The sequence below is a fragment of the Falco biarmicus genome, chromosome 2, assembly GCF_023638135.1.
Source record: "Falco biarmicus isolate bFalBia1 chromosome 2, bFalBia1.pri, whole genome shotgun sequence".
Taxonomy (NCBI): Eukaryota; Metazoa; Chordata; class Aves; order Falconiformes; family Falconidae; genus Falco; species Falco biarmicus.
The window spans coordinates 44239092-44265899 of record NC_079289.1 but is presented as its reverse complement, the minus strand read 5'-3'; the positions used below and the strand labels follow the sequence as shown (position 1 = coordinate 44265899).

Below are 26808 nucleotides of genomic sequence, written 5' to 3'. Positions count from 1 at the left end.
TTCAGTCATCAACAATACAGAATTGAATCTAAGAAGTGACAATTAGTCTCCACATATGCTGACTTGAATTTATAAATTAGTCTTAATTTACCAACTAAAAGGTTAAAAACATGAAAAAACAGCATATATTTCCACACAAAACCCAACGAACTAGTAAATCACCAAATAAAGGAATAGTATCTTCATAATTTGTGTACTACCAAGTTTCAGCACACGCTTACAGCTTATTCCACACACAACTCTTCATTTTCTACCCAGAGCAACATACAAAGTTTGGGCCCACAAACACCACTAGACTTAAACAAGCAACCTTAAAACACTATCATTACTATTATCATGAGTGATAAAGTATTTATACACCAAGAGAAACTGAAACATCTTTAAGTGATGTGCAAAGTGTTTTCTTTATTTAAATCAAAGGTGACTGACCTACTTTTTTGGAGGTTTTAGCTGTAACTCTTGAAAACATATTCAAATTAAATGATTCTTCAAAACATGTTAATCCCTACACTATTTAAAAAGTAATATTAAAATACCAGCTAGTACTACAAGGTGATGTCTGCCTCACTGTTAAAAAAGACAAAAGAAAGTCCCAGGTCAGCAAAGCAGTCGTGCAAGGACATACTCTGCACACAGTGTAAGATTCTGTTAAACTGGGACGAAAAGTGAGGTAAAAGACAGACAAGAAAACTAAAGAAAAGACTGGGGAAAGAAAAGTAGTTCAACTTTTTAATGCCTATTAATAACATTTGCACATCGCTACTTTTTTAGTGAGCACTTCTCAGATAACTCAAGTACGGCCAACTTAAAAATATTCTGCTCTGGTGCAAATAATCATACAGAATGACAGACATTTTTCTATCAGTCAACTGCTCTTAGTTGAAAGATTTTCTGCAACTAATCTCAGGTGTGGCTTCACATCCCTGAATCTGCTCTAGGCTTACTACAGAATTTGACTTCGAATTAGTCACATCCTGAAAGCTGGTGCATCCTCTATTGTAACATGAGACTATTTAGTAATGCTCTTCCTTCACAGGTGTTAAAACATTTAATTGACAAAGTAATTCTGAGAAACCTGCTAGCAAGTCTATTTTCAGCTGTAGGTTAACTCAAAACACTTCAGAAAAGCAAGATGAAAAGTAAGTTTCTACATCATCAACTGAAAGCATTTCTGACCAATCAGCAATTCTAAATGGAAGTGCTAAACATTATCCCTTTACCCTTCCCATGTCATCCAGGCTGCAGACTTATCAAAAATTCAATTTAAATTGAAGGAAAGTTTGCCCTCTCTGCCTTTTGCTGTTTATGGTTTTAAGTACATTCTTCCTCCCAGTTCCTATTAAATTCTGAATAAAGGTAACAATGAAACCAAAACCACAAATATCAGCCAGTGAGATTTACTTATCTATAAATCAAATACGTAAATCCAATTTTCAGAACGGAAATACTAATATAATCTGCAAAAGAAATCCTATTCTTGCAATTCATAATGATCAGTTCCCATTAATTGTCCATAAATTAATTTGAACTCATATTAACTAAGTTATTAAAGATGAAGTTCTTAGTTTTACTTCCATCATACCTAGCATCTTCTTGCTGTAATGCCAGCTGACTATCCAGTCGTAAAGACAACAGCTGCTTTTGATGGATTGCATCATTAAGCTTCTCTTCTAGCTCTTCAATCTAAATATAAAAAGTTTAAGTATAAAATTAGGAAACAAAGTCATCCTGGTAATTTTAAAAATATATTTTACAAAAAGAGCAACTTAAAAGAAAAAAGTAGAGAACCCAATGCCCTGGGAAGTGCAATGATTGCCTAACAAGACCTAAACACACTAAGGCTTTGTAAAAATATGATACTGATTTTGGCCTAATGAACTAAAACCAAAACCCACTTATTCTAAAACCGATCTTTCTTTCTCAGCCAAATAGCTACTTGTTCAGTTAATTTCAAACTAGGCTTAACTCAGAGCAGCAAGCCAGTGAAAGTCACAGTTAGCATACTGTAAGCTGTAAAAGTGGGCTGCACACACACGGCAAAGTTTTTAAACCTTTCTTAGCTTCATGCATCTTAGTGGAAACAGTACACAACAAAATCCTCTATTAGCATGTTGGTATATTCTAGCCACATCTTCATTAACAGAGCATTGAATAGTATTCAGATTACTTTTCCTAGTGTTGCGCAAGTTAAAGGTTAGAAGCCCTGCTAGGCTGCTTACATCAGTGACACAATTATTCTTCATTTCTGTAAGAAACCAGGTCTTTTTCCTTTTTTTTTTTTTTTTTTTTTTTAAGAAACAGAAAAACTAATTCAATCCCACCTCATTCATTTCTAAGTATAATGAATTGGACAAGTCAGCCAAGTTTTCCATTTCTTTGTTACTTCCTCTTCTCATTAAAGATAACCACCCAAACAAAACCCAACAAAACAAAGCCTCCTCAAAACAATCCCGAAATTAAGTAGGCGTCCAGCATGTAATTCACAGAAATTCTTTTCACAGATCTTTTTGCCATAAACCAAAACCATCAGAAACAAGAAAAGATCATACAACAAAAGGAACAACACTTCTTACCTTGGTCAAATATTCTACTTTCAAGTTGTCAATCATCAAGTTTTTTTGAGATAATTCTATTTTAAGCAGCTGAAGATTATGGAGCAACTCTTTCCGTTCAATCAGCTGCTTAGTGATTTTAACAGTACCTTCTCTCTCCTCAGAGGAAGAAACATCATCGGTTGGTATTGTGGTTTCTAAGCTAATATCTTCAGACTCCAAAGAGCTAGAAATGTTTACTTTCCTGATTTCCTTAGAGCTTTTACGTGACATTTTCTTCTATCATTTGAAAAACTTCTTAAAGTTATACTTTGAGATGAGTCTCCTGAAGTATCAGCTGCAAGAATCAAAACAACTAAGTGAAAGGCATTATGCCATTATGAAAAATTGATCAGTTAAACAAGACCACTGAGCAACACTTCTCAGCATCACATGAACATTTTTTGTTCACCTGAGAAAAACATTTTGAGAAGCACCAAAGAAGAGAGCTGCCTGAAGACTCTCTTCCTAAATAATTATTAACAAGGTTTTTGACTGCAATAAGCTAAATACCGGTGTGAATCAAGCTTACTAGTAAGATGTCATAGCTAAATCAAGACATACACCTGCCATTCACACTGTCAGAAGAACACACAGAGAAGACTTCCCAGACTCATGAGGTACACAGTGTCACAGAACATCCAATAAAGGACATAGTAAGACAGGCTGGAGAAAACGGTAAAGGAATACTTCAATGGCCGCCTTCACCATCTCTGAAGTAGCTCCATTGTTCTTAAAATGCTAACTTACTTGACAGTCACACATACTTTTACAACCGCTTAGGTATAGATACAACTTTTACTCAAGAAATACACGGACTAACGCACGCTGCTCCAAGCCGTACAGGGAAAGGAGAAGCCGCGCTAGGAGTCCAGGCCAGCATCAGCCGGGCTGCCCGGCCACAAAAGGCGCGGAGCCTGCCGAGGTCTAGCTCTCCCGGGCCGCTGTCACCTCCACAGGGCAGCGCCACCACCCGCTTCCCAGGACAGAGGGCCCTTGGAGGAGGAGTGCTGCCCGCCGGACGCCCAGTTCTGCGGAAGGCAGCAGGCAACCGCCACACCGGCAGCAGCCACGACCAGCGGCGGGGTGCGGGGCAGCGAGGGGGAGCCGGCCCTGGCCCACCGATCCCCGCGCACGCCGCAATCGGAGCGCCCAGCAGCGCGACCGCGGCCCCCGCGCCCCGCCAAGCGCTTACCTCAGCCGGCGGCCGCGGGCCCGGCTGCACGCGCACCCTTCCGCCTTCCCTCAGGGCGGGGCCGCGCGGCGCCATCACCACGGCGACCGGAGCGCCGCCGCGCGCCGCTTCCCGCCCTCTGCCGCACGGCACGACGGGAGACGGAGCCTCGGCCCCGCGCGGTGCGTGCCGGGAGGTGCGCCATGCAGACCTCCCGGACCTTCCTGAAGCGCACGCGGGCGGGCGCGGTGGTGAAGGTGGTGCGCGAACACTACCTGCGCGAGGACATCTCCTGCGGCGCCGCCGCCTGCCGCCGCTGCACCCCCTGTCCCGCCGGGCCCGGCCGCGGCCTCGGCCTCGAGGCGCAGCCCCGCGGCGCCGCCAGCAGCCTCTGCCCTGGGCCGCACTACCTCCTGCCCGACACCAACCTCCTCCTGCACCAGGTGAGCGCCTCGGGGCGGGCGGGCGGCGGCCGCTGCCATCTCAGTGGAGCCGCGGGCTGGGCCCCCGCCGCCCGCCCTGTGGGGCCCTTACGCTCCGCTCCGGCCCCGGTGGCAGCCGGCGTGGGTGGGATTTCCCCGCCACCCTTCGGAGTGGGGTCCGGGCGCCGTGCCTAGAGGGGCGCGTTTCGCGGTTGGGTCTTCCCGTTACTGGGATCCGCTTGGCCCCTGAGTGGGTATTTTCGTTCCCTGCCGGCTGCAGAGGAGGCCTTCAGCGCCGCCGAGCGTAGTCTGGGTTTAGACTGTATTTCGGGTTTATGTTTTGCTGCCTGTACGGTAGGAGTAAAGAACAGCATTATCGTGGCGTTTGTTGCGGTCTCTTAGGGGTATGGAAAGGCAGGCGAGGAGAGCGAATAGACTGAAGCAGCGATCGGGATTTTCAGGTGGTCACTGAATTTTCCGGTCGGCCTGAATTTTCCTAAACCCCTGTTCTGTTTTTCAGAGACTTTGTAGGCTTAGGTTCTTTATTCTGTGATTTTGATTTCGGGGAATGAATAGAGGCTGCAGAATCATCCCGTGTGCAGCTCTGGAAACATGAGCTATACTCTACAGCTCATTGCTAATTGTGCAAAGGCTTGAGTCTGGCAGTGCAGACAGTAGAATTCCGGGCTGGGAGGCAGTGAATTCCCAAGCTCGATGTGTGAGGGGATTTTTTGATTGCTTTTGAATACCTCTCTAGAAAGTAGAATAGCCCCACGCAGACATTGGAGAGTGGAAGTAATTAATGAAGATCCTAACACGGATTACTCTGGAGAGGGGCACAACACTGACGTGTTTTGGCACTTACCCACCCCAAAAGTTGTAAGGATTTTCTTCTCAAAACAGCAAGTCAGGGGATGTCTTCAGCCTGTTACCCCTGGACTTGGCATGTGTTGGCAAAGTTTGTATATGTATACTGTAGAGCACTCTGAGAATGTGCCAGGATGTGCTGCTGTGAACTGGAGCAGCAGGGATTAGGGAGTCTTGGTAACAGTAGGAAAAGGTTTTACTAGCAACAGGAACACAATTGCAACAGTAAGACTTGGCCTGGTAATTTAGCTTATACATAGAATAATACTGTATTTCTTGCCCTGTGAGCATGGTGGTAAATCTTTTAGGTCATCTGAACATCAGATGCAGAGAAGCTTGGCCTGTTGTTGCTTTTAGTTCCTTTAGCCATGCCCTCTAGAGCCTTATTGCTGTCTCATTTTGGAGATGCATTTGCACAGTTCCTTGCCACAAGCCTAGGAAATGAGGCTCACATCTTTTTCTCTTGACAGGGTGGGTGGATTTTTGCTGTACGTTTCTTGCTCTTGCACACCAGGGCTGTCAGGAGTTGGCAAAGAAGTGTGCAGCAAACTTTTTAACACATTTGCTCAAAAGATTCAGTCTTTGAAAAGGTGAAAAGCAGCTAACAATTCCAGTTGATTTGAATCTGCAGAAATTAAAGTTGCAGTACAACAGTGAGTTTAGTTTTGGAGAACTTAAACCTACATGTGTACAGGCATGTCCATGTTGGCTGTGTAACTGTGGTCAGGTGCTATTTTATGGTTTGCATTGCGCACAAAGACATATGCCAGACAGCCTTTAAATTATGTTGGATTACTGTCAGATTACGCATAGAGGTATTTTGTTTACACAGATTATAATTTACAAGAACCCATTTGATGTAAGCAAACTTTCTAGTATGCACTTGGCCTTAAATTTTGAGTCCTGCATACATTGCAGCTGAATTTAGTGGAAGTCAGAATAAGTCCTTATCTTCACTCCAGCAAAATTCAGGTCACAAAGAGGCTGGAAAATCCTATTTGAACTTTTTGCCCACAAGCAGGAGGAAGCACCTTAATATAGAGCTCAGTTTCACATTGGTGAGAGAAAAACGCAGTAGTAGTGTAACTCATTACTCAAGTTAGCTTTTTACATGTTGCCAAACAAATTTTTAAAGTCCTGTTATTGGATAGAATTAAACAACAATTATTTAATTTAATTAAACAACAATGATTCATTTCCATTTTGTTCCTCAGATTGATATACTTGAAGATCCTGTTATTAAGAATGTCATTGTGCTACAGACAGTCTTACAAGAAGTCAGGAATCGGAGTGCACCAGTATACAAGCGAATTAGGGATGTGATTCAAAACCCTGAAAAACATTTCTATTCTTTCACCAATGAACATCATAGGTAAGGTGTGGAAAAGAGTATAACACAGTTGTACTGATGTCCAGTAAAAGCATCTGGGAAACAGAACTGGAACATGTGAACTAGGTAAAAAAATTAGGCTGGGGTACATAGAACTGTATACTTCTAAGGAATCCTGTTGGGAAACAGTTCCATGTTCCAGAAGCTTTTCTGGTTTATGATTAATATAAGCATATGTATATTATGAGAAGTTGATTTGAATATTGAGTAAGGTTTGCAGACAAGACTGTTAACTTGAGCAATGGAATACTGATTTTCCATTTTAATGTCCCTTTTAAACATACTCCAATACTTTATTAACATTGCCAGCTCAATCTGTAGCAGAATTCAAAAATCTGTCAGTGAGTGATAGAAAGCTCTAAGAAAAGAGGATACAATTAATGTGCCTTTAGTTGTGCTCATAAGTAATTTCCAATACTGCAGTATCATAGTTCTAGGAATCTTGAATCCATATTTCTAGCATCCTGAATGTGGTCCTCTTCAGCTGTCACTGAGAAGGTTGTATTAGAAATTAACATTTGCTTCCTATTTTTCTTTACCCTTCTGTCTCCTTCTCTTTACTCCTTTACTCTTCTCCTCATTCCTTCCTTCTCTCTGTGGCCTGTAGAGTGTTACACATATCACAGAAATTGGTACAGCAGTGATTCTTTTGGCCTCACAATCTTGATCTTGTTTGTCTGAAAAGTTTTGGTAGTGTGTATGGATGGGGTTTGTTCTGTTTTGTTTCCCCACCTCCCTTTTTATTTATTTATTTTTTTTAGAGAAACATACATAGAGCAAGCACAAGGAGAAACTTCTAATGACCGCAATGATAGAGCCATTCGGGTAGCAGTGAAATGGTACAATGAACACTTGAAGAAAATAGAGGATGAGGAGAAGATTCAAGTTATCTTTTTAACAAATGACAGAACAAATAAAGAGAAAGCTCTAGAGGAAGGGATAACTGCTTATACATGTAAGTAAAAAGACAAGTATGTTTAATTTATTGCTCAGGTAAAGAATCTCAGCAGTCTCTTTGTACCTGATCCTGTGCATCTCTTGCATAAATATTTGTTTGTGCTTTTGTAGGTGAGGAGTATATAAAAAGCTTGATAGCTAACCCTGAACTTGTAGATCGTCTTGCTTGTGTATCTGATGAAGGGGTATGTTTTTATTTTCTTTTTATAAAATAAATTAGTCACAAATGGTTTGAAGTATATTATTGGACACTAGCTACTAGCATCAGTTTGGAATACGAGGACTGGACTTTATTACTATTTTGGCAGCTGGAAAGAAAAAAGGAAATATTGCAGCTGTTTTCAGTCCTGCTTATATGCCTATTAGTAGGTGTCCAGTCATTTGTAAAAAGCCACTTGCTTTAGATAAATGAAGATGAGAATAGTAACAGTTAGTTAAAGAAAGTGTGTAAGTATTAGAAATAATGGAAACAATTAAGACTGCAAAAGTGTGTATTGCAAACCATTTAGATCTTTGGTTTGTGTCTTATTTGAAAGCTTATGTTTCCTTACTGATCAAAAGCATTTTCCATCAGAAGCTCTGATTTTTGTGGTCAGTTAAGTTGACATAAGTGCAGGCTGCAGCTAAATGAGCTACATCTTCTTCTATTTCATCATGCTTTGTGTTTATCAGAATCAAGACCTATATATGACTGATACAGGTGAAAACTAATACCACCAAAAAATGGAAAGGTTGATTTCATCAGAGTTAGTTCGAACAGAATGGAGTGGGACATGCCAGAGTGGGAAGAAAGTGGAGGGCTCGGCTCATCTTCTTAGTGGTTAGCTATAGTTCATTCAACTTTAAGTAATTGACTGGTCCAAACTTTAGTCACAGTAACGTATTTTCATAATGTTTTATATCGCTTACAGTATATGCTTAACACTGCATGCCATTCTCTTTACTATGTAGTACTATGCTAATATTTTCTTTGTGAAGAATATGTTTAGTCAGTATATCCAAATTAAGAGAAAAGTGTATGTCACTTGTGCAGTATCTTTTTAAGTAACTGTAGGCAAGCTGGAAAAGAAAGGCAGGCATTCCTAGAATTGCTGTGTTTCTATATTCTTTGTGGGTTTTATGCTTCATTAGAAAAACTGCTACATATTAGTAGTTTTTCATTACTGTGCATATTCATGCCTATACATAGTTACAATTTTGGAGTATTTTGAGTGTTCATGTTCCTGAGATCGGTTTCGGAATAATCATGAATACAAAAGACTGAAAATGTCCTTTTTTTTTTTTTATTTTAAGAAAGAAATAGAAAGTGGAAAAATAATTTTCCCAGAACATATTCCTCTTAGCAAATTGCAGCAAGGAATAAAATCTGGCATTTACCTCCAAGGAACTTACAGGGCAAGCAGAGATAATTATCTTGAAGCTACTGTTTGGGTTCATGGAGATGCTGAAGAAAACAAAGAGGTGAGATTTTTCATTTTGCCTTCATGCTGTAAACTTTTAACTAGCCTCAGTAATCACTTTAAAAGTAATTATTTCATGGTGATGTATGCTAAAATGGAGCATTATAGTAATTTTTCCTGTTCTGTGTTCTTTTTTGTTTGTTTATTTCAATGGATATAGACTACTGAAATGCTGACTGTGCTCTTCTTGAAAAGAGAGTAATGTGTTTAATATTATACTTTGTGCTTTGATAAAGTATTTGGTAAAATAAAGTCAAACCTTAGTTGTTGATAGTTTTTTAACTGACACTAATATAACACCTTTTTTTTTTTATTAGTTTGAAATCATCATAGAATGGCTGGGGTTGGAAGGGACCTTAAAGATCACCTAGTTTCAGCCCCCCTCCCTTGGGCAGGTACACCTTCCACTAGACCAGGTTGCTCAAAGCCTCATCCAACCTGGCCTTGAACAATTCCAGGGATGGGGCATCCACACATTCTCTGGGCTACCTGTTCCAGTGCCACACTACCTATACAATAAATAATTTCTTCCTAATATCTAATCTAAGTCTACCCTCTTTTATTTTAAAACCATTTCCCCTTGTCCTGTGACTACATGCCCTTGTAAAAAGTCCCTCTCCAGCTTTCTTGTAGGCCCCCTTTTAGGTACTGGAAGGCCACAATAAGGTATCCCTGGAGCCTTCTCTTCTCCAGACTGAACAATCCTAACTCTCCCAGACTGTCTTCATAGGAGAGGTGCTCCAGCCCTCTGATCATCTTTGTGGCCCTGCTCTGGACTTGTTCCAACAGGTCCGTGTCCTTTTTATATTATGGGCTTCAGAGCTGGACACTGTGTGGTGAAATACATGGTGAAAGATGGAGAAACAAGTTTGTAGGAAGATTTTTTCAGAAAAACTGTGGTCAGTCCTTGTGGGGCTCTTTTGCTTTATTTCCTCTCCTATTTTCATGCCTGGTGACAAGTAGATGGACTATTTCCCTCCAGGCAGCTAACCCATCCATCTGCCTACTGGATTCTCTGTTGGTACAGTTGTACAGACACTATTTCTAAGCAGCAGCAGTTGCCTCCTCCCTCCTTATTTGTGATGACAGCCGGAGGTACTTCTGTGGCTCTCCATTCCTGTTATTCCTATTTCTTAGTAGTATGTGGAGTCTCCTAGCCTGCAAAAATAAAAGGATTGTCTGATTTAAAAAAAAAAAAAAGTGTAGGGAAACCAAATTATTTTTATAGAGGCAGTTGGAATCCTGAAATTATATCATCAGTACTGAAAGTAACTTCAGTAGAGGAAAAAAAATGCATCACAAACATGCTTTAAAATGTTATTTAAGAGTGCAGAGCCTGTTACACATGTATACTCTTCTGTTGTACTGCTTTGACTTGCGTCTTCGGTTGCTATCATCATAAATACTAGCATTTTCGTTTTGTTTTCTTAAAAATCCAGATAATTATACAGGGACTGAAACACTTAAACCGAGCGGTTCATGAAGATATTGTAGCTGTGGAGCTGTTAGCAAAAGATGAATGGGTGGCACCATCCTCAATAGTCTTGCAAGATGAAGGCCAGAATGAAGATGACATTGAAAATGAAGAGGAGAAAGAGAACATTGTATGAAATAAATGTTTTTTTTTACTTAACTTTTACATTGACAGAGAGATGAAATCTGCAGTACCCTGACAGTATTAGGCTTTAGACTTGTATATCCTTTTTGTACTACTGTGAATACAGAAATTATAAAACCTAATTGTAGTCATACAGTCGCTTTAATTACATGACTATGTATAAAATGGGTACTTCTTAATTAATCGCACTCAGAAATTCCCACGTTACTTTGTTAAACTTAAGAAATCCGAAAGTAACTTGAGTGGCAGTCGGGTAATAAAGCTATGTACTGATCTGCGGATTAGGATTTGCTAGAATAGCAGCAGGTGTTGTATGACAATGACAGTCAGCTTTTATAGGTGCTGCATATGTTTGGAACCAATCGTAAAATATTCTTTAGCTTCTTGCAGTAATTCAGCTTAATGTGCATGCAGTGCACACACATGTATACCCTAACAAATACTTGCATTTCTTTAAAAAAGTGAAATTCCCACTGAATTCTGTGGGGGTGGTTTTTAATTACTGTGCTTGGAATTACTGGAGCATTCTCAAGCAATGTAAAAGGGGTCCTAAAAATTAAAATAATAGGTTGCAAGAGAAAATGGAGATCGTTGTGGAGTAAGCAGAGATAGTGGAACAAGACAGCATTTCTTCTATCTTTTTCTACTGTTCTTTGTTGTTCCCATTAAAAAAAAAAAAGAGACATCACAATAAAGTAATTATTTCACATATTGAAAATACTGAGTAATGCAAAGCAGAGGGAGGCATAGTTCTATTTATGAAGTCATAACAGAAATTACAGCATTATAGCAACACATAAGATGTTACCATCAAGGTTTGAGATACATGCTGTAGTCAAAGATGTTAACATGAGTTAAAACAGCTTTTTATTTTTAACCCCTGTGTGTTCTACCAGCTGAAGACTTCTGTTAACAAGGACATGCTGAGACCTACAGGAAAAGTAGTGGGCATTATAAAACGAAACTGGCGACCGTTTTGTGGCATGCTTTCCAAATCACAGATCAAAGAGGTAAGGATATTTATTAGTCCAGTTATTGTAAGTGCAGGGTTTTTTTTTTCTTTATTCAGAAATTATTTGTTCCTTTTTCTGGCTGTTAATAGGCAAGGCGCCATTTGTTTACACCAGCTGATCGCAGAATTCCTCGCATTCGAATAGAAACAAGACAAGCAGATACATTGGAAGGACAAAGAATAATTGTTGCTATTGACGGGTGGCCGAGGAATTCCAGGTACCCTAATGTAAGTTCAAGTGTTTTCTTCTGAACTTTTACCTATCCATTTTTTTGGTGTTTATTAGGTAAGTTATGAGTAACTTCAGGAAGTGCTGATGTGAATTTTAAGTTCTTTAGAGTGCCGTTCGATGGTGCAAATTAAGGAAGTCCCTAGATGATGTAGTTTACTCTTACACCCCCAAAACCAGGTATGGGTTATCATGCTTAAAAAGCTTTTCAGTTTCTACAGTGAATATATATATGCAAACTCAGGTGCTTTATTTAGATTAACAAAGGACCACCGTATTTTAGTCTGTGTTCCTACGAATGTGTACCTTTTGCTGTTACTTTGCTTATCCACACACTGATCTCTGTCCTGGCAAGTAGTTTTAAAACACATTAGCCCAATTCAGTCAAATTTGTGATGGGGCTGAGTTACAGGTAATTAAGTTCTGAAAAGTTCTTTGTAAATATACATAAGAGAAATTGAGGACACAACTTCAGTTTGTGTTGAACAGTAACTAGGTTTTGAAGAGGCTTCCATTGGCTTGTGAAGGAATGCATAGGTTTTAATGAACGAGAGCACATGTGTCTCCTGCAAGTTTAGAAAAATGGGGGAAAATTTGAATATATGGAAGGAGCGTTAAGGCAAAGACAGCATTACTGCAGAGGATGAGAGATGTTAGGAAGGAAGGAAGTTGATGTGGTGTTAGGGAATGGGATGTGTGGCACAACACGAGCCTGTAGAGAAATTAGACCTTACTAGTTTTGCTGCTTGTGCAGCAATGTTTTTTCTTTCCTGAAAAACTGAATTGACATGTTTACAATTTTTGCAGTCTTAAATGTGGAGAATTTAGTGCGTAGGACAAGAGGGGGATGTATGCAATTCAGATTTCCTGAGTCAATTAAATGTTTGAAATTAAATTTCTTAAAGATGGGGAAGTTAACTGAAGAAAGATTACTCATACTGTGTAGTTTAGTACACTAATAATCTATGGGATAATGGTCTCAAATACTTACTTTTGAGCAAACAATATTGCTTGATGTGCGGGTATGTATATATATGTATGTCTGTTGTTTCTTAGGGCCATTTTGTGAAGAACTTGGGAAGTGCTGGAGACAAAGAGACTGAGACAGAAGTTCTTCTGCTTGAACATGATGTCCCTCATCAGCCTTTTTCCCAGGCTGTCCTTAGTTTCCTACCAAAAATGCCGTGGAGCATTACAGAACAGGTAATAATTTTTAAATTACTGTAATAGTTATTGTGCCTTCTCCCTCAAATCAAATTGTGAGGTTCTTGGATATCCCAGTGTACCAAAAAGAGGAGAAATGTTGTTCAGAACTATTTTGTCTTAGGGTGAACTTTCAATTGGATTTCCTCTAGAAATACACCTCTGCAGGTTTTTGGCTAAAACAGTGTTTGTTACAGACAGACCTTTTAAGATTAAAAAACCATAGGTTTCATTAAAAAATGAAAATATAAAAGAAGTTTTTTTGCAAAGGAGAGAGACTGTAATTCAGATAATTGTAAGATCATTGCTAAGAGTTTTTCATCTGGCTAAATATTTTTGTAACCAACTGTGGCAGCCTGTGTCATAGATAAAATAATCTGAAGAGTGGAGATTTTAATATATTCCTGCTATAATCCAGTACAGTAATTGGAGAAAGAGAAATTGGTGTTTGCCGAATTGCTTGTTTTAAATGCTGTTAGTAAATTTCAGGTTCTCCCCATTACCTTAAATATGGGAAATAGTTGCTTTAGTATGTATGGAAAAGATGTCATCATGGAACAATTTTAGCATGATGGTTTTGGACTAGGCTGAGTGGTTTTGTGTGGGTTTTTGTAATTTAATTTCTTTGGGGTGGGCTACTTCTGTTATAATTTATTATCTACTCCAGTTTCTTTTGAGTGTGTAAACTGCAGGAGGGATCTTTGTGTAAATTAGGTCTCTAAAAGTCAGTTGTCTACTCTAAGGTACCTATCGGATCTTTTTGTAGCCATCATACAGAAGTCGATATTTCTAAAATGGCAATTCCTTTCGACTATTTAGGTATCTAAGCTTTAGAAAGCTAAGAGTTGAGAGCAGTTGCATCCCAAACAAATTGTCCAGCTGGACATCAATCAGAATTTCACTTACATCTTGATTCCTGGTCCTGCTAATTCTAAGATCATGAAAATATTGTGGTTGTTTTCTGTTTCTCTTCCTGTTTCCTGTAAAAGAAAAAAAATTATTAGTACTTGATAGTATTATTTTTTTTTCTAGCACTGTAGTTCCTGCATATCTGTTTTGATCTTAGAGGTATTACTGCAGATCTTTTCCTAAAAGCACTCTGAAAATACTTAGTTTTGGAAAATCTTATGCAAAATGTCTTTCTCAAATGGTCATTTTTATGTTGATATGGAAGGTGTTCTTGGAAATTTCTTTTTTTAATTTTTTTTTACTTTTTAAATTTCAGGATATGAAATACAGGGAGGACTTGAGGCATCTGTATGTTTGTAGTGTTGATCCTCCAGGCTGTACGGATATTGATGATGCATTACATTGTAGAGAACTAGAAAACGGAAATATAGAGGTATTGTTTGTTTGATTTTAATCAAGACAGTCATTTATTTATTTACTTCTTCCTTTATTTTGTAAATAGTGCAGTAGTGGTAATAGTAAGTTACACAAACAGAGCTCCAGGTCTGTTGTAAAAGAAGTTAATGATGTTCTCACAACTGCGATACGGTAATGAAGAAAGGGAGTTGATTTGCATTACATCGGTGTCAGAAGTGGGAATTTAATATCTTCTAAATTCATGCTGCTTTATGCTCATTTGGTGTAGGAAATTAACATGGAATTTATTTACTGCATTAGCTAAGTATAAACATGGGCATCTACAGCTATGATAAGGAGCTATAAGTAAAAAAAGTGAAGCTACTGCTGTAATGCCTAAGGAATGATCATTTTATTTAAAAAAACACCTCAACAACAAAACCAAACCCCTAAAAAGCTACAGGCTTAACACCAGCTCTCTACCTACTTATATCTGATTTAGTCAGGTTTTCTTCTTTATAAATTAATTTGTAATTGTAATAGCAGGATGTGCCAGATTGGAAAGTCTAGCAAACAGAAAAGTAAAACCAAATTTGCAGCACATCTTGAAGAAAATGAAGGTTATTTGAACCCGCAGGCAAGAAGAGTTGCATTGGTAATGAATATAACTTTCCACTAAATGTATGCATGCCCTTATTTTGCATAATTGCTGCAACTATTCAGTTTTTTAGTAGCAGCATGATAGGTTTCAGCTATTCTTAGTACTACATTTAGGAGCTGCTAAAGGGAACTGGGAATGGGTAAGTTGGGTTGTAAATAAAAACTTGAGAAAGTTTCTTTCATGTTGAGAATTATTTGTGTTTGTAAAACGTATAACGTAATGCTTGTTTTTTTTAGGTTGGTGTACATATTGCAGACGTCAGTCATTTTATTCGCCCAGGAAATGCTTTGGATGAGGAATCAGTAAAAAGAGGAACAACAGTATATCTTTGTGAAAAAGTAATTATTTTCTATGGCTTTCTGTACAAATAAGCAGCTGGATTTTCATAGCTTTCCTCTCTTAATTCTAGGGAGTAGAGATGTTATCTCTAAACAGGGAAAAATAAAAAAAAGTAGACTCTTTGGGCTGCACTTAATTTACTCAAGACTGTCAAATTGAAGGTGTTTTCTGTCATTCGGCCTGTATGGAAAGAGGGAGAATTTTTTTTTTCTTCTTTTAAAATCCATTATCTGGACGATATACCTTTCAACTCCTGTTTGAAGCATTAATAACATGCAGTTCTGAAACTGGAGTACTATTTTAATATTGATCTGAAATTGCAGAAGTGGCCTGGTTTTGCCTTTTCCATTGTTTTTGTCCTATGGTAGGTAAATATCTATTGTTTCCTATGATTTATATTCATTAGACTGTACTCTTAGTCCTGTGTATTTTAACTTATTTCTTATAGACCACAATTTTTAAAAATGTTACTAAAAAAAGGTAATTTTTTTTTGGTAGTAGCTTGCTTTTCTTTCAGAAATCTGAGCTTTCATCGCAAAAATATAGTTACTATTTCCAAGTTTTTACTATATTAAAAATCAGGAAATTGAAATACATACTTATAACTTGTCATTATTTTTATTCTTTGCAGAGAATTGATATGGTTCCAGAGCTACTCAGTTCCAATTTATGCTCCCTGAGATCTAATGTAGACAGGTGGGTGTGTGTGTGATCCATACTTTGATCCTGACTAGAAAGTCTGGATCTTTATATGTGGAATTTAACAGATTTTCCCTTCTTTTCCCTCTCATAGACTTGCATTTTCATGTATATGGGAGATGAACCCTAAGGCTGAAATTCTAAAAACAAGATTTACAAAGAGTATTATTAATTCCAAGGTTAGTCACATATATATTATACTTATAAAAAGAAAAGCTGGAGACTTTTTTTATAAACACAATGATCAACAGACTTGATTATAAATTTTTTCTTCCTGTTTATTGATTTAATTTTCTTAGAATTAGAAAATCATGCTTAAATCCTAAAAATAAAAGTTTGATTCTGCCCTGTTCTTTTAAACCTGTAAGGCTGTAGTATTTTTTTGCAGTTACTTTGTATGATATTTCAATTAAAAAGTATAAATGTGTTGGGATACATATATTGGACATGGTTGGTGTATACTAGCTAGTCGTAATTGTCAGTTAAATTCAGTGGACTCCGTAGGTGTTTAATATATTTTTGAAGATTAGACCTCTAATGTATAAAATACATCTGTGATGAGCATAAAAAAACCCCACTGTAAATGCCTGGTGTTTTCTAATATCTTGCATGGATCTGTCCTGTTTTGTCCATTATTCTCTGAGAATGACGTGCGTTTAGGTGTTGAAGGTAAAGCTTTGTATTATTGTGAACCAACTTTGACAGCAAACTAGTTTTGAAAGACAGAACTTTTTTTCGTTCCAGTACTTAATTATGTATCATGATGTCTTTTTATTCCACTCCCCCCCCCCCCCCCCAACCTCTTCAAGGCCTCTCTTACATACGCTGAAGCACAGATGAGAATTGATTCAGCTACTATGAATGATCACATTACTACCAGCCTACGCGGACTAAACAAATTAGCAAAAATTCTGAAGAAGAAAAGAACTGATAAAGGGTAAACCATGCTGTGTCCCTGTTAACTCTCCCCCCCTCCCAGTTTTTTTCTGGCTATTTTTTGCTCTCAAGCTGTTTAATGGTCCTCTCTGTCCATTGTTCCAGTGAAAATCTTCTGATAGAGAAGAATTTTGCCTTTCTATTTTGCATAAAAATCCCTGTCTTCATTTCCCCAAAAATACAAACTTGGTATGTTACTTTTTCCTTCACAAGATCAGTCAATATAGATCTCTTAGTCATTATAAAAACACAGCCGGAGGAGTAGCATTTGAAATTTTAGAAGCTACTATTGGTGTGTGTCAGCATCATAATTTAAACATTGTCACAATTTTATTTTCAGTTTCTGCTAATTATAAATGAAAATTTCATGATAAACGTAGATGTTGTGTACAGGTTTGCAACTCAGCTGCTGTGTCTGCTTTACTGTAATTCATTAATACCACTTACTGTCTTCCAGAGCCTTGACACTTTCCTCACCAGAAGTTCGTTTCCATATGGACAGTGAAACTCATGATCCTATTGATCTGCAGACTAAGGAGCTCAAGTATGTGGTTTATTTTCCTCAGTTAATTTGGGGCAGGGATGGAATTAAGGCCATGTTTAAGTAGCAGCATTTAGGTAGTATTATCATTGTGTACAAAGCTCCTATAATGGCATAGGACAATCATAGAATTACAATATTATTTCAGTTGGAAGGGATGTTTGAAGATGTGCTAGTCCAAAGCCTCCTGCCGTGGGCAGGAACATTTTCCACTAGATCCAATTGTTCAAAGCCCTGTCCAGCCTGACCTCGAACACTTCAATGACGGGGGGCACCCAGAGCTTCTCTGGGCAAGCTGATCCTCAAAAAGAGAATTCCTCTGTGTTTTACTGCACTATTTATGAAGCAAGTTTTGAATTAGTGCTTTCTACATGGACTTAACTCTTTTCTACTGATTTAACAGAGCACTAAAGTTCAAACTCTCCACGTCACCCGGGCTTTTCTGTGATGCTTTTCTACTGCTGTTAACATAGGGGAGAAAGTAGAACTTGGGAGTTACGGATTACTGAAACCTTAAGAAAAACAGAACAGTTATTGCACATGTGCAGAGTCATGCAGACAATCTTACTGAGGAGTTCTAGAAATGGAACTACTGATTCAGTTTCTAAAGATACCTTCTTTCATACTACTAAGTTTCTTGTGCTAAAATCTACATTTAGTTATGTGTGCTGTCGCAGCTTTATGGTGTGCAACATGGTGCTTTCAAACTTCATATGCACTATATTTGAACAGTACTCTTCGGAAGAAATCAAGAGGCTTACCTGGGTGGTTTGGGCATTTTAAAGAGTGCTTTTCTTTAATTTGTTTTTTTAGAATATTTTAGAGGTTTTTCTTCTGAGTCAGTATTTGAAAATTAATGCTGTGGTTTTAGTCTCAAAAATGTTTGCCTAATTGTATAAATGTTCAAAACCACTAGTTAATATATCTTTGTTAGGATGGTGGAATGTTTCTTCATTAGGCACTCAAAGTAAATGTGTAATTTAATGCTTTTCTAACAGTATAAAATGTTTTATGTTGACAGAGAAACAAATTCCATGGTTGAAGAGTTCATGTTGCTTGCCAATATCTCTGTAGCACAAAAAATTTATGATGAGTTCCCAGAGTTTGCTTTGCTCCGCAAACATCCTGCTCCTCCCCCATCCAATTATGATATCCTTGTGAAAGCTGCAAAGTCCAAGGCAAGTTTTTACCATGCTAATTAAGTGAACTCATTATTAAAAACTGTCTTTTCTCTCTGGTTGGACACTTACCCAAAATAACGGTTGGAAAGCAGTATTTTGAAAGTGTATAGCTGCACTTTGAAATTGCTGGTACTTGTAGCAAGGTAACTGTACCTCTTAAAAAGTACAAGATTCTTCCTTTCTTCTAACCATTCCTTAGGTAAAGAAAGCAAATCACTCTTTAAGTCTTTTGTATTTTAACTCTTGTTTGCTGTGAATGTTCTTCCCCTTCAAGCCACATGTGATTTTTGAGCCAGTTTTTGGCTTTGGATCACATACATCACTGATAGGCTTAAAAATTGGTCAATCACATCAAATAACATGTCTCTCTTAAAGTCAAGAAGTAAGAAAATGTGCGTATGTGTTCAAAGTTTCCTTGTTATCCTTAGGTCAGATAGAGGTTAATTTAGCCCGAAACAAGTCTTACTTAACAAGTGTGAACTGAAAAATGACTTTTCCAGTTTCAGCATCTTTAATTTGAACTAAACTTTTAACTTTCTAGACATTGTGATGTGTATTCATAATTCTTTTCCCTTCAAGATTTATTTTTTTTTAGTAGTGGCATTCCACTAGGTTATTAGATGTGATACTGTGCCAGTTGCTAAGATCGGCATGGATGTAGCTGTTATTTTCTACTTATATAATCTGTTAATATTTGCTAGTAATACCTGAGCGCTTTTATTTTTTTCTTCTCTCCTTCCAGAATTTGGAAATTAAGACTGATTCAGCAAAGGCTTTAGCTGAATCATTAGACAAGGCTGAATCTCCTACATTCCCATATCTAAATACACTGTTGCGAATTTTGACCACTCGCTGCATGATGCAAGCAGTTTATTTCTGCTCTGGAATGGATAATGATTTTCATCACTACGGTTTAGCCTCACCTATTTATACCCACTTTACTTCACCTATTAGAAGGTACTTTTATTCTAAAAAAGTTTCAGAAAACAAAAGTGATATATTAGTGAAGAAATTGTATTTTAAATTGTGTTGTCCATTTAAAACAGTTTCTGTTCAGCTTTAGATTTCAATTGAAACAGCAGTAGTTTTACATGGTGATCTGTCTTCATGTAAGCTCCTAGGTTCGCTGTCTGTGACAGGATCCTAAGGTTTAATAAAATCTTTTAAACTCATAAAAATAAGAGAAATACATCCTTAATGTTTATCTCTCACATAGAAATGTGCTTCGGGATCAGTTAGCGTTGTGTAAGTCAACCAGAGACTGAGGCAGAGTTCGTCCAGTCATTTTTCAGGTAGAAGCTCTGTTTAAATTCTGAGGAGACTATAATGTACATATAAAAACATTGCTAATTTGAAACTTGCTACTGTAACTGTTGCACAGTAATGAAATCGTACATCTTGGAAAATGAGGGTTTGGGTTTTCTTAGTTTAACCAAGAAGTATCTTAAGTTTTGAGGAAAATAGTTATTGCCATATTTTGCTCCTTAGAAACATTTCAAGTAAAATTTCTTACAGATGGATAATTTGTGGAACTTTAGGAGGCCTAATAGTACATTTTAGTTGCTGACAGATGTGTTTGAAAGTTCCCAGCTGAAGTTTTAATAGTTGTATACCAAGAATTGTGACTACTATGTTCAAGTATGATTATGCTTTGCAGATTAGTGGCATTGAAATGCCATTCTACACTAAATTTGCCTAGTACATGGGAAAGGGAAGAGGGGTTGGCTTAAATTGTCATGGTGAAACATCACTCTTCAAAAGTAAAACTTTTTTTCTCTTTTGTAAACATACATACAATCCAGGCTCTATTGGTAGAATAGAGTAAAGAATTTATCTTGGAAAAACGGTATAGTTCATTCTGGCTCTGCAGTGTATCACTGGTCAGCAAAGGGAGTGATCTTGAATTAATACAGGGAGTTATCAGCTGCAGGATTCACAGAAACAAAACTATATTCAGAAACTTAAGTGTTTGGGTTTTGGTTTTGTTTTTTTTTTAAACTATGTTTGGATATGTCATTGATCATTTAATCTCATCTGCAGATACGCTGACATCATAGTACATCGACTTTTGGCGGTGGCCATAGGAGCAGACAGTACTTACCCAGAACTTACAGATAAACATAAACTAGCAGATATGTGTAAAAATCTTAATTACCGACACAAAATGGCTCAATATGCACAAAGAGCGTCTGTTGCATTCCACACACAGGTAGGTAGTTCTTAAACAGGAGCATTAACTAGGGACAATTCATGTTGACTTTGAAGAAGGGAGGGAACATTGAATTGTGCTTTGTAGAGCAAAACCGAGCAAGTCTGCAGGGATGATGAAGAATGAGGGCTGCTTCTTTGAGCAAAATCTTCAGGATTGCATTGCTGTTTCTGAAAAATTTAAAATAATAGCATCTTGAGGATTGTTTTTACTTTCTGTTCTTTTCAACATGATGAACACTTTAATAGTACAGTAATGTTGTAAACAGTTACTGTGGGTTTTTTTGTTTAATCTGCTTTCAATATATCATGTGTAATTATCACGAAGTATAGATTTGTATTTGAATGCTTTTATTTTTTTAAGCCAGTATATTTGTAATTTGAAAGAGAATGTTCTAGTGCTTTTTTTTTCTTATTCATGTATTTTACTTCTGTTACAGCTGTTCTTCAAAAACAAAGGAGTAGTGAATGAAGATGCATATATATTATTTGTAAGAAAAAATGCAGTTGTTGTTCTGATTCCCAGGTATGGGTTAGAAGGAACAGTCTTCTTTGAAGAAAAAGATAAACCAACACCAAGACTGAATTACAACAGTGAGGTATGCTTTATAAGGTTTGTTCTTAAATACTTACTAAGTAAGTGAGCAGAATGACTAAAATCTGTTCTAGTTGGATTTAGGAAGGTAAGAGGCTTTTCTAAATGCAAGTTCATTAATCTGTAGTAGTAGTAGTGCCAGTATGGTCTTTATAAGTCTAAATAAACAGGCTCTGACAGGAATCGGTTTCTGTAATAGATGCTACTAATACTTAATTACCTGAGTAAATATTGCAGAAATGTATATACCACATATTATGACACTCTGAACATTCAGGACAGTAATTTGTGTTCATTTTTATTGGCACTTAACACTAAAGATTTCCTACAAAAATACTTATTTGTATAAAAACATAAAGAGATTGTAAGCAATGAGTATTTATTAAAAAATTGAACTTTCAGGTGCCGTCAATTACTGTGGAAGACACAACATTATGTGTATTTGATAAAGTTAAGGTGAACATAATTTTAGATGCTTCCAACATCCAGCATCAGAAAATTCGGATGGTGTTGGTAGAACCAAAGGTAAGGCACAAGATTTGTGATTCATAGAATCATATTACCCTTTAATAATCCTAAAAAATCAGCATACTGGAAAATTGAAATTTAGCCTAGGAGAGAAAAAAATCATTTAGCAGCAGATTGTAGCAATTGCTTCATATCTCCTCTCAATAAAACATTTAAGTCTGCTTTCACTAGCTGTTGAAAAGAGTAAAGGGTTCTAAATTAAATTTCCCTTCTGGGCCCATCAGGGATATTTCCACTGATGGGAAAGATGATGATTTGCTCAAGTAGTATCTCTTGAATTTCATGGTTCTGTAATCAAATCTTCCTCTTGAAAGTCTGCCAGAACTCAGTAGGATCTTCTTTTTGCTCCAGTAAATTATGGCGTAACTATGATGGGTGGCTCAGAGGAAAACTGTGTAATTGCTGGCTGTAAGTGGCAGTCTTTTCTTACAACTTCCACAATATAAAAATTCTCTCTTGATAATGTAGTAATAACCGTAATGTCTTATAACCGTGCTGTGGCCTTAAGACTTCTCAGTTCTAGCTTCTTAGTGCATCTGGGACACTGGGATTTTCACCTGGTCTCACACCTCGGGCCTGCTGAGTATTTTGTGTGCCATTACGAGATTGTGTACTTTCATTAACTTACATGGGACTTTTTTTGGTAAACAGATGGTTGCAGTAACTTGAGTATCTGTAATCGTGGAGGAAAAATTAAAACCTAAAATAAGCCTGAGGTCGTTGTTGTTTATACAATCAAACATTCTTTTTTTCTGAGAAATCATGTGTTTTCAAACACACGTAAATATTCTGATCTTTGAGCTGTTGTATTAGCTTGAGTTGAAGGCGATCCTCATGATTGCAAAAACTGTGAGTAGATAATTCAGTTTGTAGTAGAAAGAAACTTTACATCCTGCTGCGCCTTCCCATGATGAGCGGCCCACTTCTGATGCTCACCAAAGTGTTTGTCAGAGCTGCTGTTGTGCGCCTAACTCAGGAACATTCCTGTTGCAATGACTCCGGTCCCCAAGGGACACTCTGTTCCTTGAAAACAGACACAAAGTAAGGCTAATGCAAGCTGATTTCTGCCCCCCACCTCCTACTTCTTGTGCTAATTTCTGTGAAGGTTCTTGTTCTACAGTGAAGCCAATACCCTTGGTACAGGAGTAGCTGTACTGGTTAGTACAAAATACTGTGTGACCTTAAACATCAGTTACTTGTGCTATTCCCGGTCAGGAGGGAGTACAGGAATGAGATGCACATGCAGTGATCGTTCCCTTTGTTTCCATCGAAAGCTTCCAGCTATTCACGACTTTAAACACTGTCTCAGCCATAGATGCACATCTTGGTGTTCACTGGGTAAGAGCCTCGTTCTGTGAATGGTTAATCGCTTCTTTTCCCAGCTTACACTTTGGACTTGCACAGTATCTCATAGCAGTGAGTTCCACAGCTCACCATTGTGAAAAAGCACTTAACCGCCATTTGTTTCAAGCAGGATGCCTAATACTGGTACTTGATGACACGCTGTATTTTCTACGCTATGAAAGTCTTCTTATTTACCATTCCCGTGCCACTTAATTCTGTATACTTCTGTTACCAACTATGTTAGCTCCTCCTTTTCTGGAAACTAATTTGTATCTTTGATCTTCCTCATCACCTTTATGTTTTTGTAGTTCGTGTTATGATTTTTTTGAGCTGGGAGGAGCAGAAGCACATACATGAGTCTGAATGTGAGCACACGATAGATCCATACAAGGATACTTACAGGATTTTCTGTGTTGTATGGTGTTATGTGGGAACACTTTACGTCATCTTACATTCCTTCTAGTACCAAGACCAGTTTTAAACAATGAGCTTATACGCACCAACAGTTGCTAGCTGACAAGTCTTACACTTCTTTTAGAACTCTTCGATGGACAGCGTCTAGTCCTGGCACTGTTAGTATTCCTCTTACTCAGTTGGTTCTAAACCTTTTTTTCCTTTTTTTTTAATGATGGTTGGTTGTAACAGTTTTCTTGATGTTGGTCTTAATTTTCTTGAGTGCTTTAAATACACTTTGATTACATGTTGTTCATGCCTACTTTTAGGCTATTATCAATCTATCCATTGATGGAGGAGCGAGGAAGAATTTTCTGCCTCTCAATTCCTTAACTTAGAGAATTATGACTGTTTCTCAGTCTTTTGGGCTTGCCTGTTTATTTTAACTTAATTTTGTACTTATTTCTTTGTTTTGGACAAGATTTTCACTTCGTAAAGGATGTCTGTTGACTTAGAAAACCCCATGATCAGTAGTGATCAGTATTACAACTGTTGAAATTTTGTTGATAAATGGCATATTCTTACTCCAGGTTCCTTCTTAAATTCCATCTCGCCCCTGAAAGCATTTTACTTTTTTGCAACCCCGTTTAGTACAATTTTCATTACATTTTTTTATTGTTGCTTTTATAATGCATTTTAAGGTGTAGAATTTTTTTCCTTCTACCATGGTGATGCATTACATCTTAACATTAGCACTTACATTAGTATTACAGGGGTAGCTCTATGGGTAACCTCTTCACCATGTCCTGAGACAAGAATTGTTTCTCCCGTTTTATGGGTTCTCTGCCTAGTTGCTCCAAGAAACAGGCTTTCAGGGCACCTAGAAACCTAGACTCTTTGTCTGGAGCCTTCTTGTGCCTTTACTCATTGAACGTAATTTATAGATGCAACATCTATCTGTTCTCCCAGCCTCTCTGATAATCCTTTGCATTTCATAATCATTGCCATCCTAACTAGCTGAGCAAAAACACAGCCTCTGGCTTATAGCAGTGGGTTTAATTCCAGCGTCAGTGCCTGTGTTACGATTAAATAGCTCTTCTACTGGTATGTGCTGTTGTCTCTTTCACATAATTTATAACCTCAGATTAACGTTTTAGCGATCAGCTTCCTTGCATTGAGCTTCTGACATGCCTGTTACCCTCTCTAATCAGTGATTACAGTTTGCCCATAGACTCAAGTGTAGAGGAGTATACGTGTCTGGTCTTGGTCTAATTGTTCTGTGAACCCTGCTTAAATGAACTGTATTTCATCATAGCTGGCTTCACTCCTCTCTGCTTGCATGTCACTTATTTTCATAGTCTGAAAGACACCACAGCATGCTTTTCGACAGCCTCTCTCCTTGAGGACAGGTCATACTCTGTAAGCATACAGGCTGCTTTATTTTCAACTTATCTCAAAAGCTTTCCCAGTTTCTACCAAAGCTAATGCCTTTTTGCTATGTCCTGAGCCTGACAGGGCCTCTGCTTGATGGGAACAGCACTGCAAAAAACACTGCAGGGTGATTGCTTTAAAAGCAAAATGAAGTTTTTTCACCTCTCTCGTTCACACCCCTTGCCTTACAAGCATTTGCTGAGGGATGGCAAACAGCTGAGAAGGCAGCACGTATAATCTGGTGCGAGAAAACTACTGGCAACTTAGTCAGCAGCAGGGTGCTGCTGCTGGTACCTCCCCAAGAAATTTCCAGCTTTTATGTCAGTTGAGTGTTCCAGTTGCAGCTGTTACAGGGTGGTAGAGAGTTATCTTTTAGATGGTAACAATTTGCTGATGTTGATCCAGTGTTTGTAAAAGGTCTGTACAAGTAAACTCAAGTTTTATCAGGACAGTATAAGCTAAAACTGAGTTTAAAATGTTCTGACTTCTAATTCTTTTACTATAGATACTAGGAAACGATGTGCCCGCAGATCTATCTACAGAGATAAGCAGCAAGAGTGAACCAGAAAAAAAGAAAAAGAAGCTACAAAAATAGCTGGATATAAAAGTTAATATTTTTTCCCTATGGGCAAAATGTTAGAACTGGATTTTGGTTTTTTTAAATACACAATTTTAATAATTTGTAAAACTGGCATTTTTAAAAAAACTTTGTATGACTATGTATGCAGAAGAACAAGACTTTTAAAACCACATCTGTCTACAGTTTTGTCTTGTAGGTTAAAATAAATACTTCTGCAAAATGAAGGAATAGTTGTGCTTTATTTTTTCTCTTAAAAAAAAAAACAACACAAAAACAAAAAACAGCCTTAAGCCCATTCAGGAACTCGACAAAGACTCTCTCTTCAGTCTCCAGTGCATTCTCTTTAGCACCTCAGTGCTGAAGGCAGCAGTTGTGCTAGTTAATGGCCTTAAGCGCTAACAGAATTTACTGTTGAAAGCTAAATTGCAGACTTGCACTTCCTTCTGGAAAAGTTCTCTCTCATGCTGGATTAGCTGTGTGTATATATGCACACAATATGCAGATGAAGAGAAAAAACATACCATGAAGTGCATGAGTCTTTGTTCTAGACCTTTAAGCAATTTAACATTGTTGCTTAGCATCTGATGAAGCGCCTTAAAGATGGAAATCATCACTTAGATTTGTTTCATAAAAATCCACAAGTAACAATGAGTTTTACAGTGATCGCTCTGGGTTGTATTGCCAAGATGCTGGCGAGTTAAATTCTCAAAAAAATCCCCAATATTTTATGCTTGAACTGCATTCCTATGGTCAAGCTACATCACCTATGTAGTCATAAAACATCATTTATGTACTGTGAGGACTGAAGCAGTGTTAAGTATGCTTCTAGATGCGCTGCTGAACTCCCACCCCAGGGACTTCATCAGGGTGGTGGCTATCAAGGTCTGCTGGTTCATTTCAGTAAACTATTACACAGAGTGCCTGGGATTATAGTAGTTTCTGTAGATGAGTTCTGCTGATGCCAATTCCTAGTTCTCAAAGCCAAGAAACTGCAATTCCACACACTGTAGATGTTCCTTAGAGATCTTTAGAGCTACAGCTCACAAACCTCGTCACTTACTCCTCAGTGGTTTCCTTGGGTAATCAGTGGGTTACAGCTGATCAGTATATGGGTGTCACTTGGCCATGTTTACTCAGCTGCCTG

At 37.9% G+C, this 26808-nt stretch overlaps 2 protein-coding genes across 4 annotated transcripts in view; one reads left to right on the top strand and one right to left on the bottom strand.

Annotated features, from left to right (window-relative positions):
* Positions 1 to 3900, bottom strand: part of PIBF1 (progesterone immunomodulatory binding factor 1) — a 121369-nt gene extending 117469 nt beyond the window's left edge. The window contains exons 1-3 of one of the 2 annotated variants that reach the window (XM_056329179.1): positions 3787 to 3900; positions 2574 to 2889; positions 1583 to 1683 (exon numbers count right to left, since the gene is read on the bottom strand). In XM_056329179.1, the coding sequence (XP_056185154.1) occupies positions 1583 to 1683; positions 2574 to 2825 (353 nt within the window). In that variant the 5' untranslated portion in view covers positions 2826 to 2889; positions 3787 to 3900. Of the gene's footprint in view, positions 1 to 1582; positions 1684 to 2573; positions 2908 to 3786 lie in introns of those variants that run through there. The other variant, XM_056329180.1, reaches the window with a different exon arrangement.
* Positions 3901 to 3927: 27 nt separating this feature from the next.
* On the top strand, positions 3928 to 25888 carry DIS3 (DIS3 homolog, exosome endoribonuclease and 3'-5' exoribonuclease). Of its 2 annotated transcripts, none has more exons than XM_056329178.1 (21): positions 3928 to 4208; positions 6269 to 6426; positions 7206 to 7399; positions 7513 to 7586; positions 8695 to 8862; positions 10301 to 10465; positions 11376 to 11489; positions 11582 to 11719; positions 12777 to 12923; positions 14149 to 14265; positions 15126 to 15227; positions 15860 to 15924; positions 16022 to 16106; positions 16737 to 16864; positions 17321 to 17407; positions 18426 to 18582; positions 19328 to 19542; positions 20626 to 20794; positions 21234 to 21392; positions 21791 to 21913; positions 23191 to 25577. In XM_056329178.1, exons 1-21 carry the CDS (start codon positions 3969 to 3971, stop codon positions 23272 to 23274), a joined length of 2889 nt encoding a protein of 962 aa, XP_056185153.1. In that variant the 5' UTR covers positions 3928 to 3968; the 3' UTR covers positions 23275 to 25577. The 2 variants fall into 2 exon arrangements, with proteins under 2 accessions (XP_056185153.1, XP_056185152.1); XM_056329177.1 differs by lacking the exon at positions 23191 to 25577 and adding an exon at positions 25590 to 25888 and having other exon boundaries at positions 3929 to 4208.
* Positions 25889 to 26808: the final 920 nt, after the last annotated feature.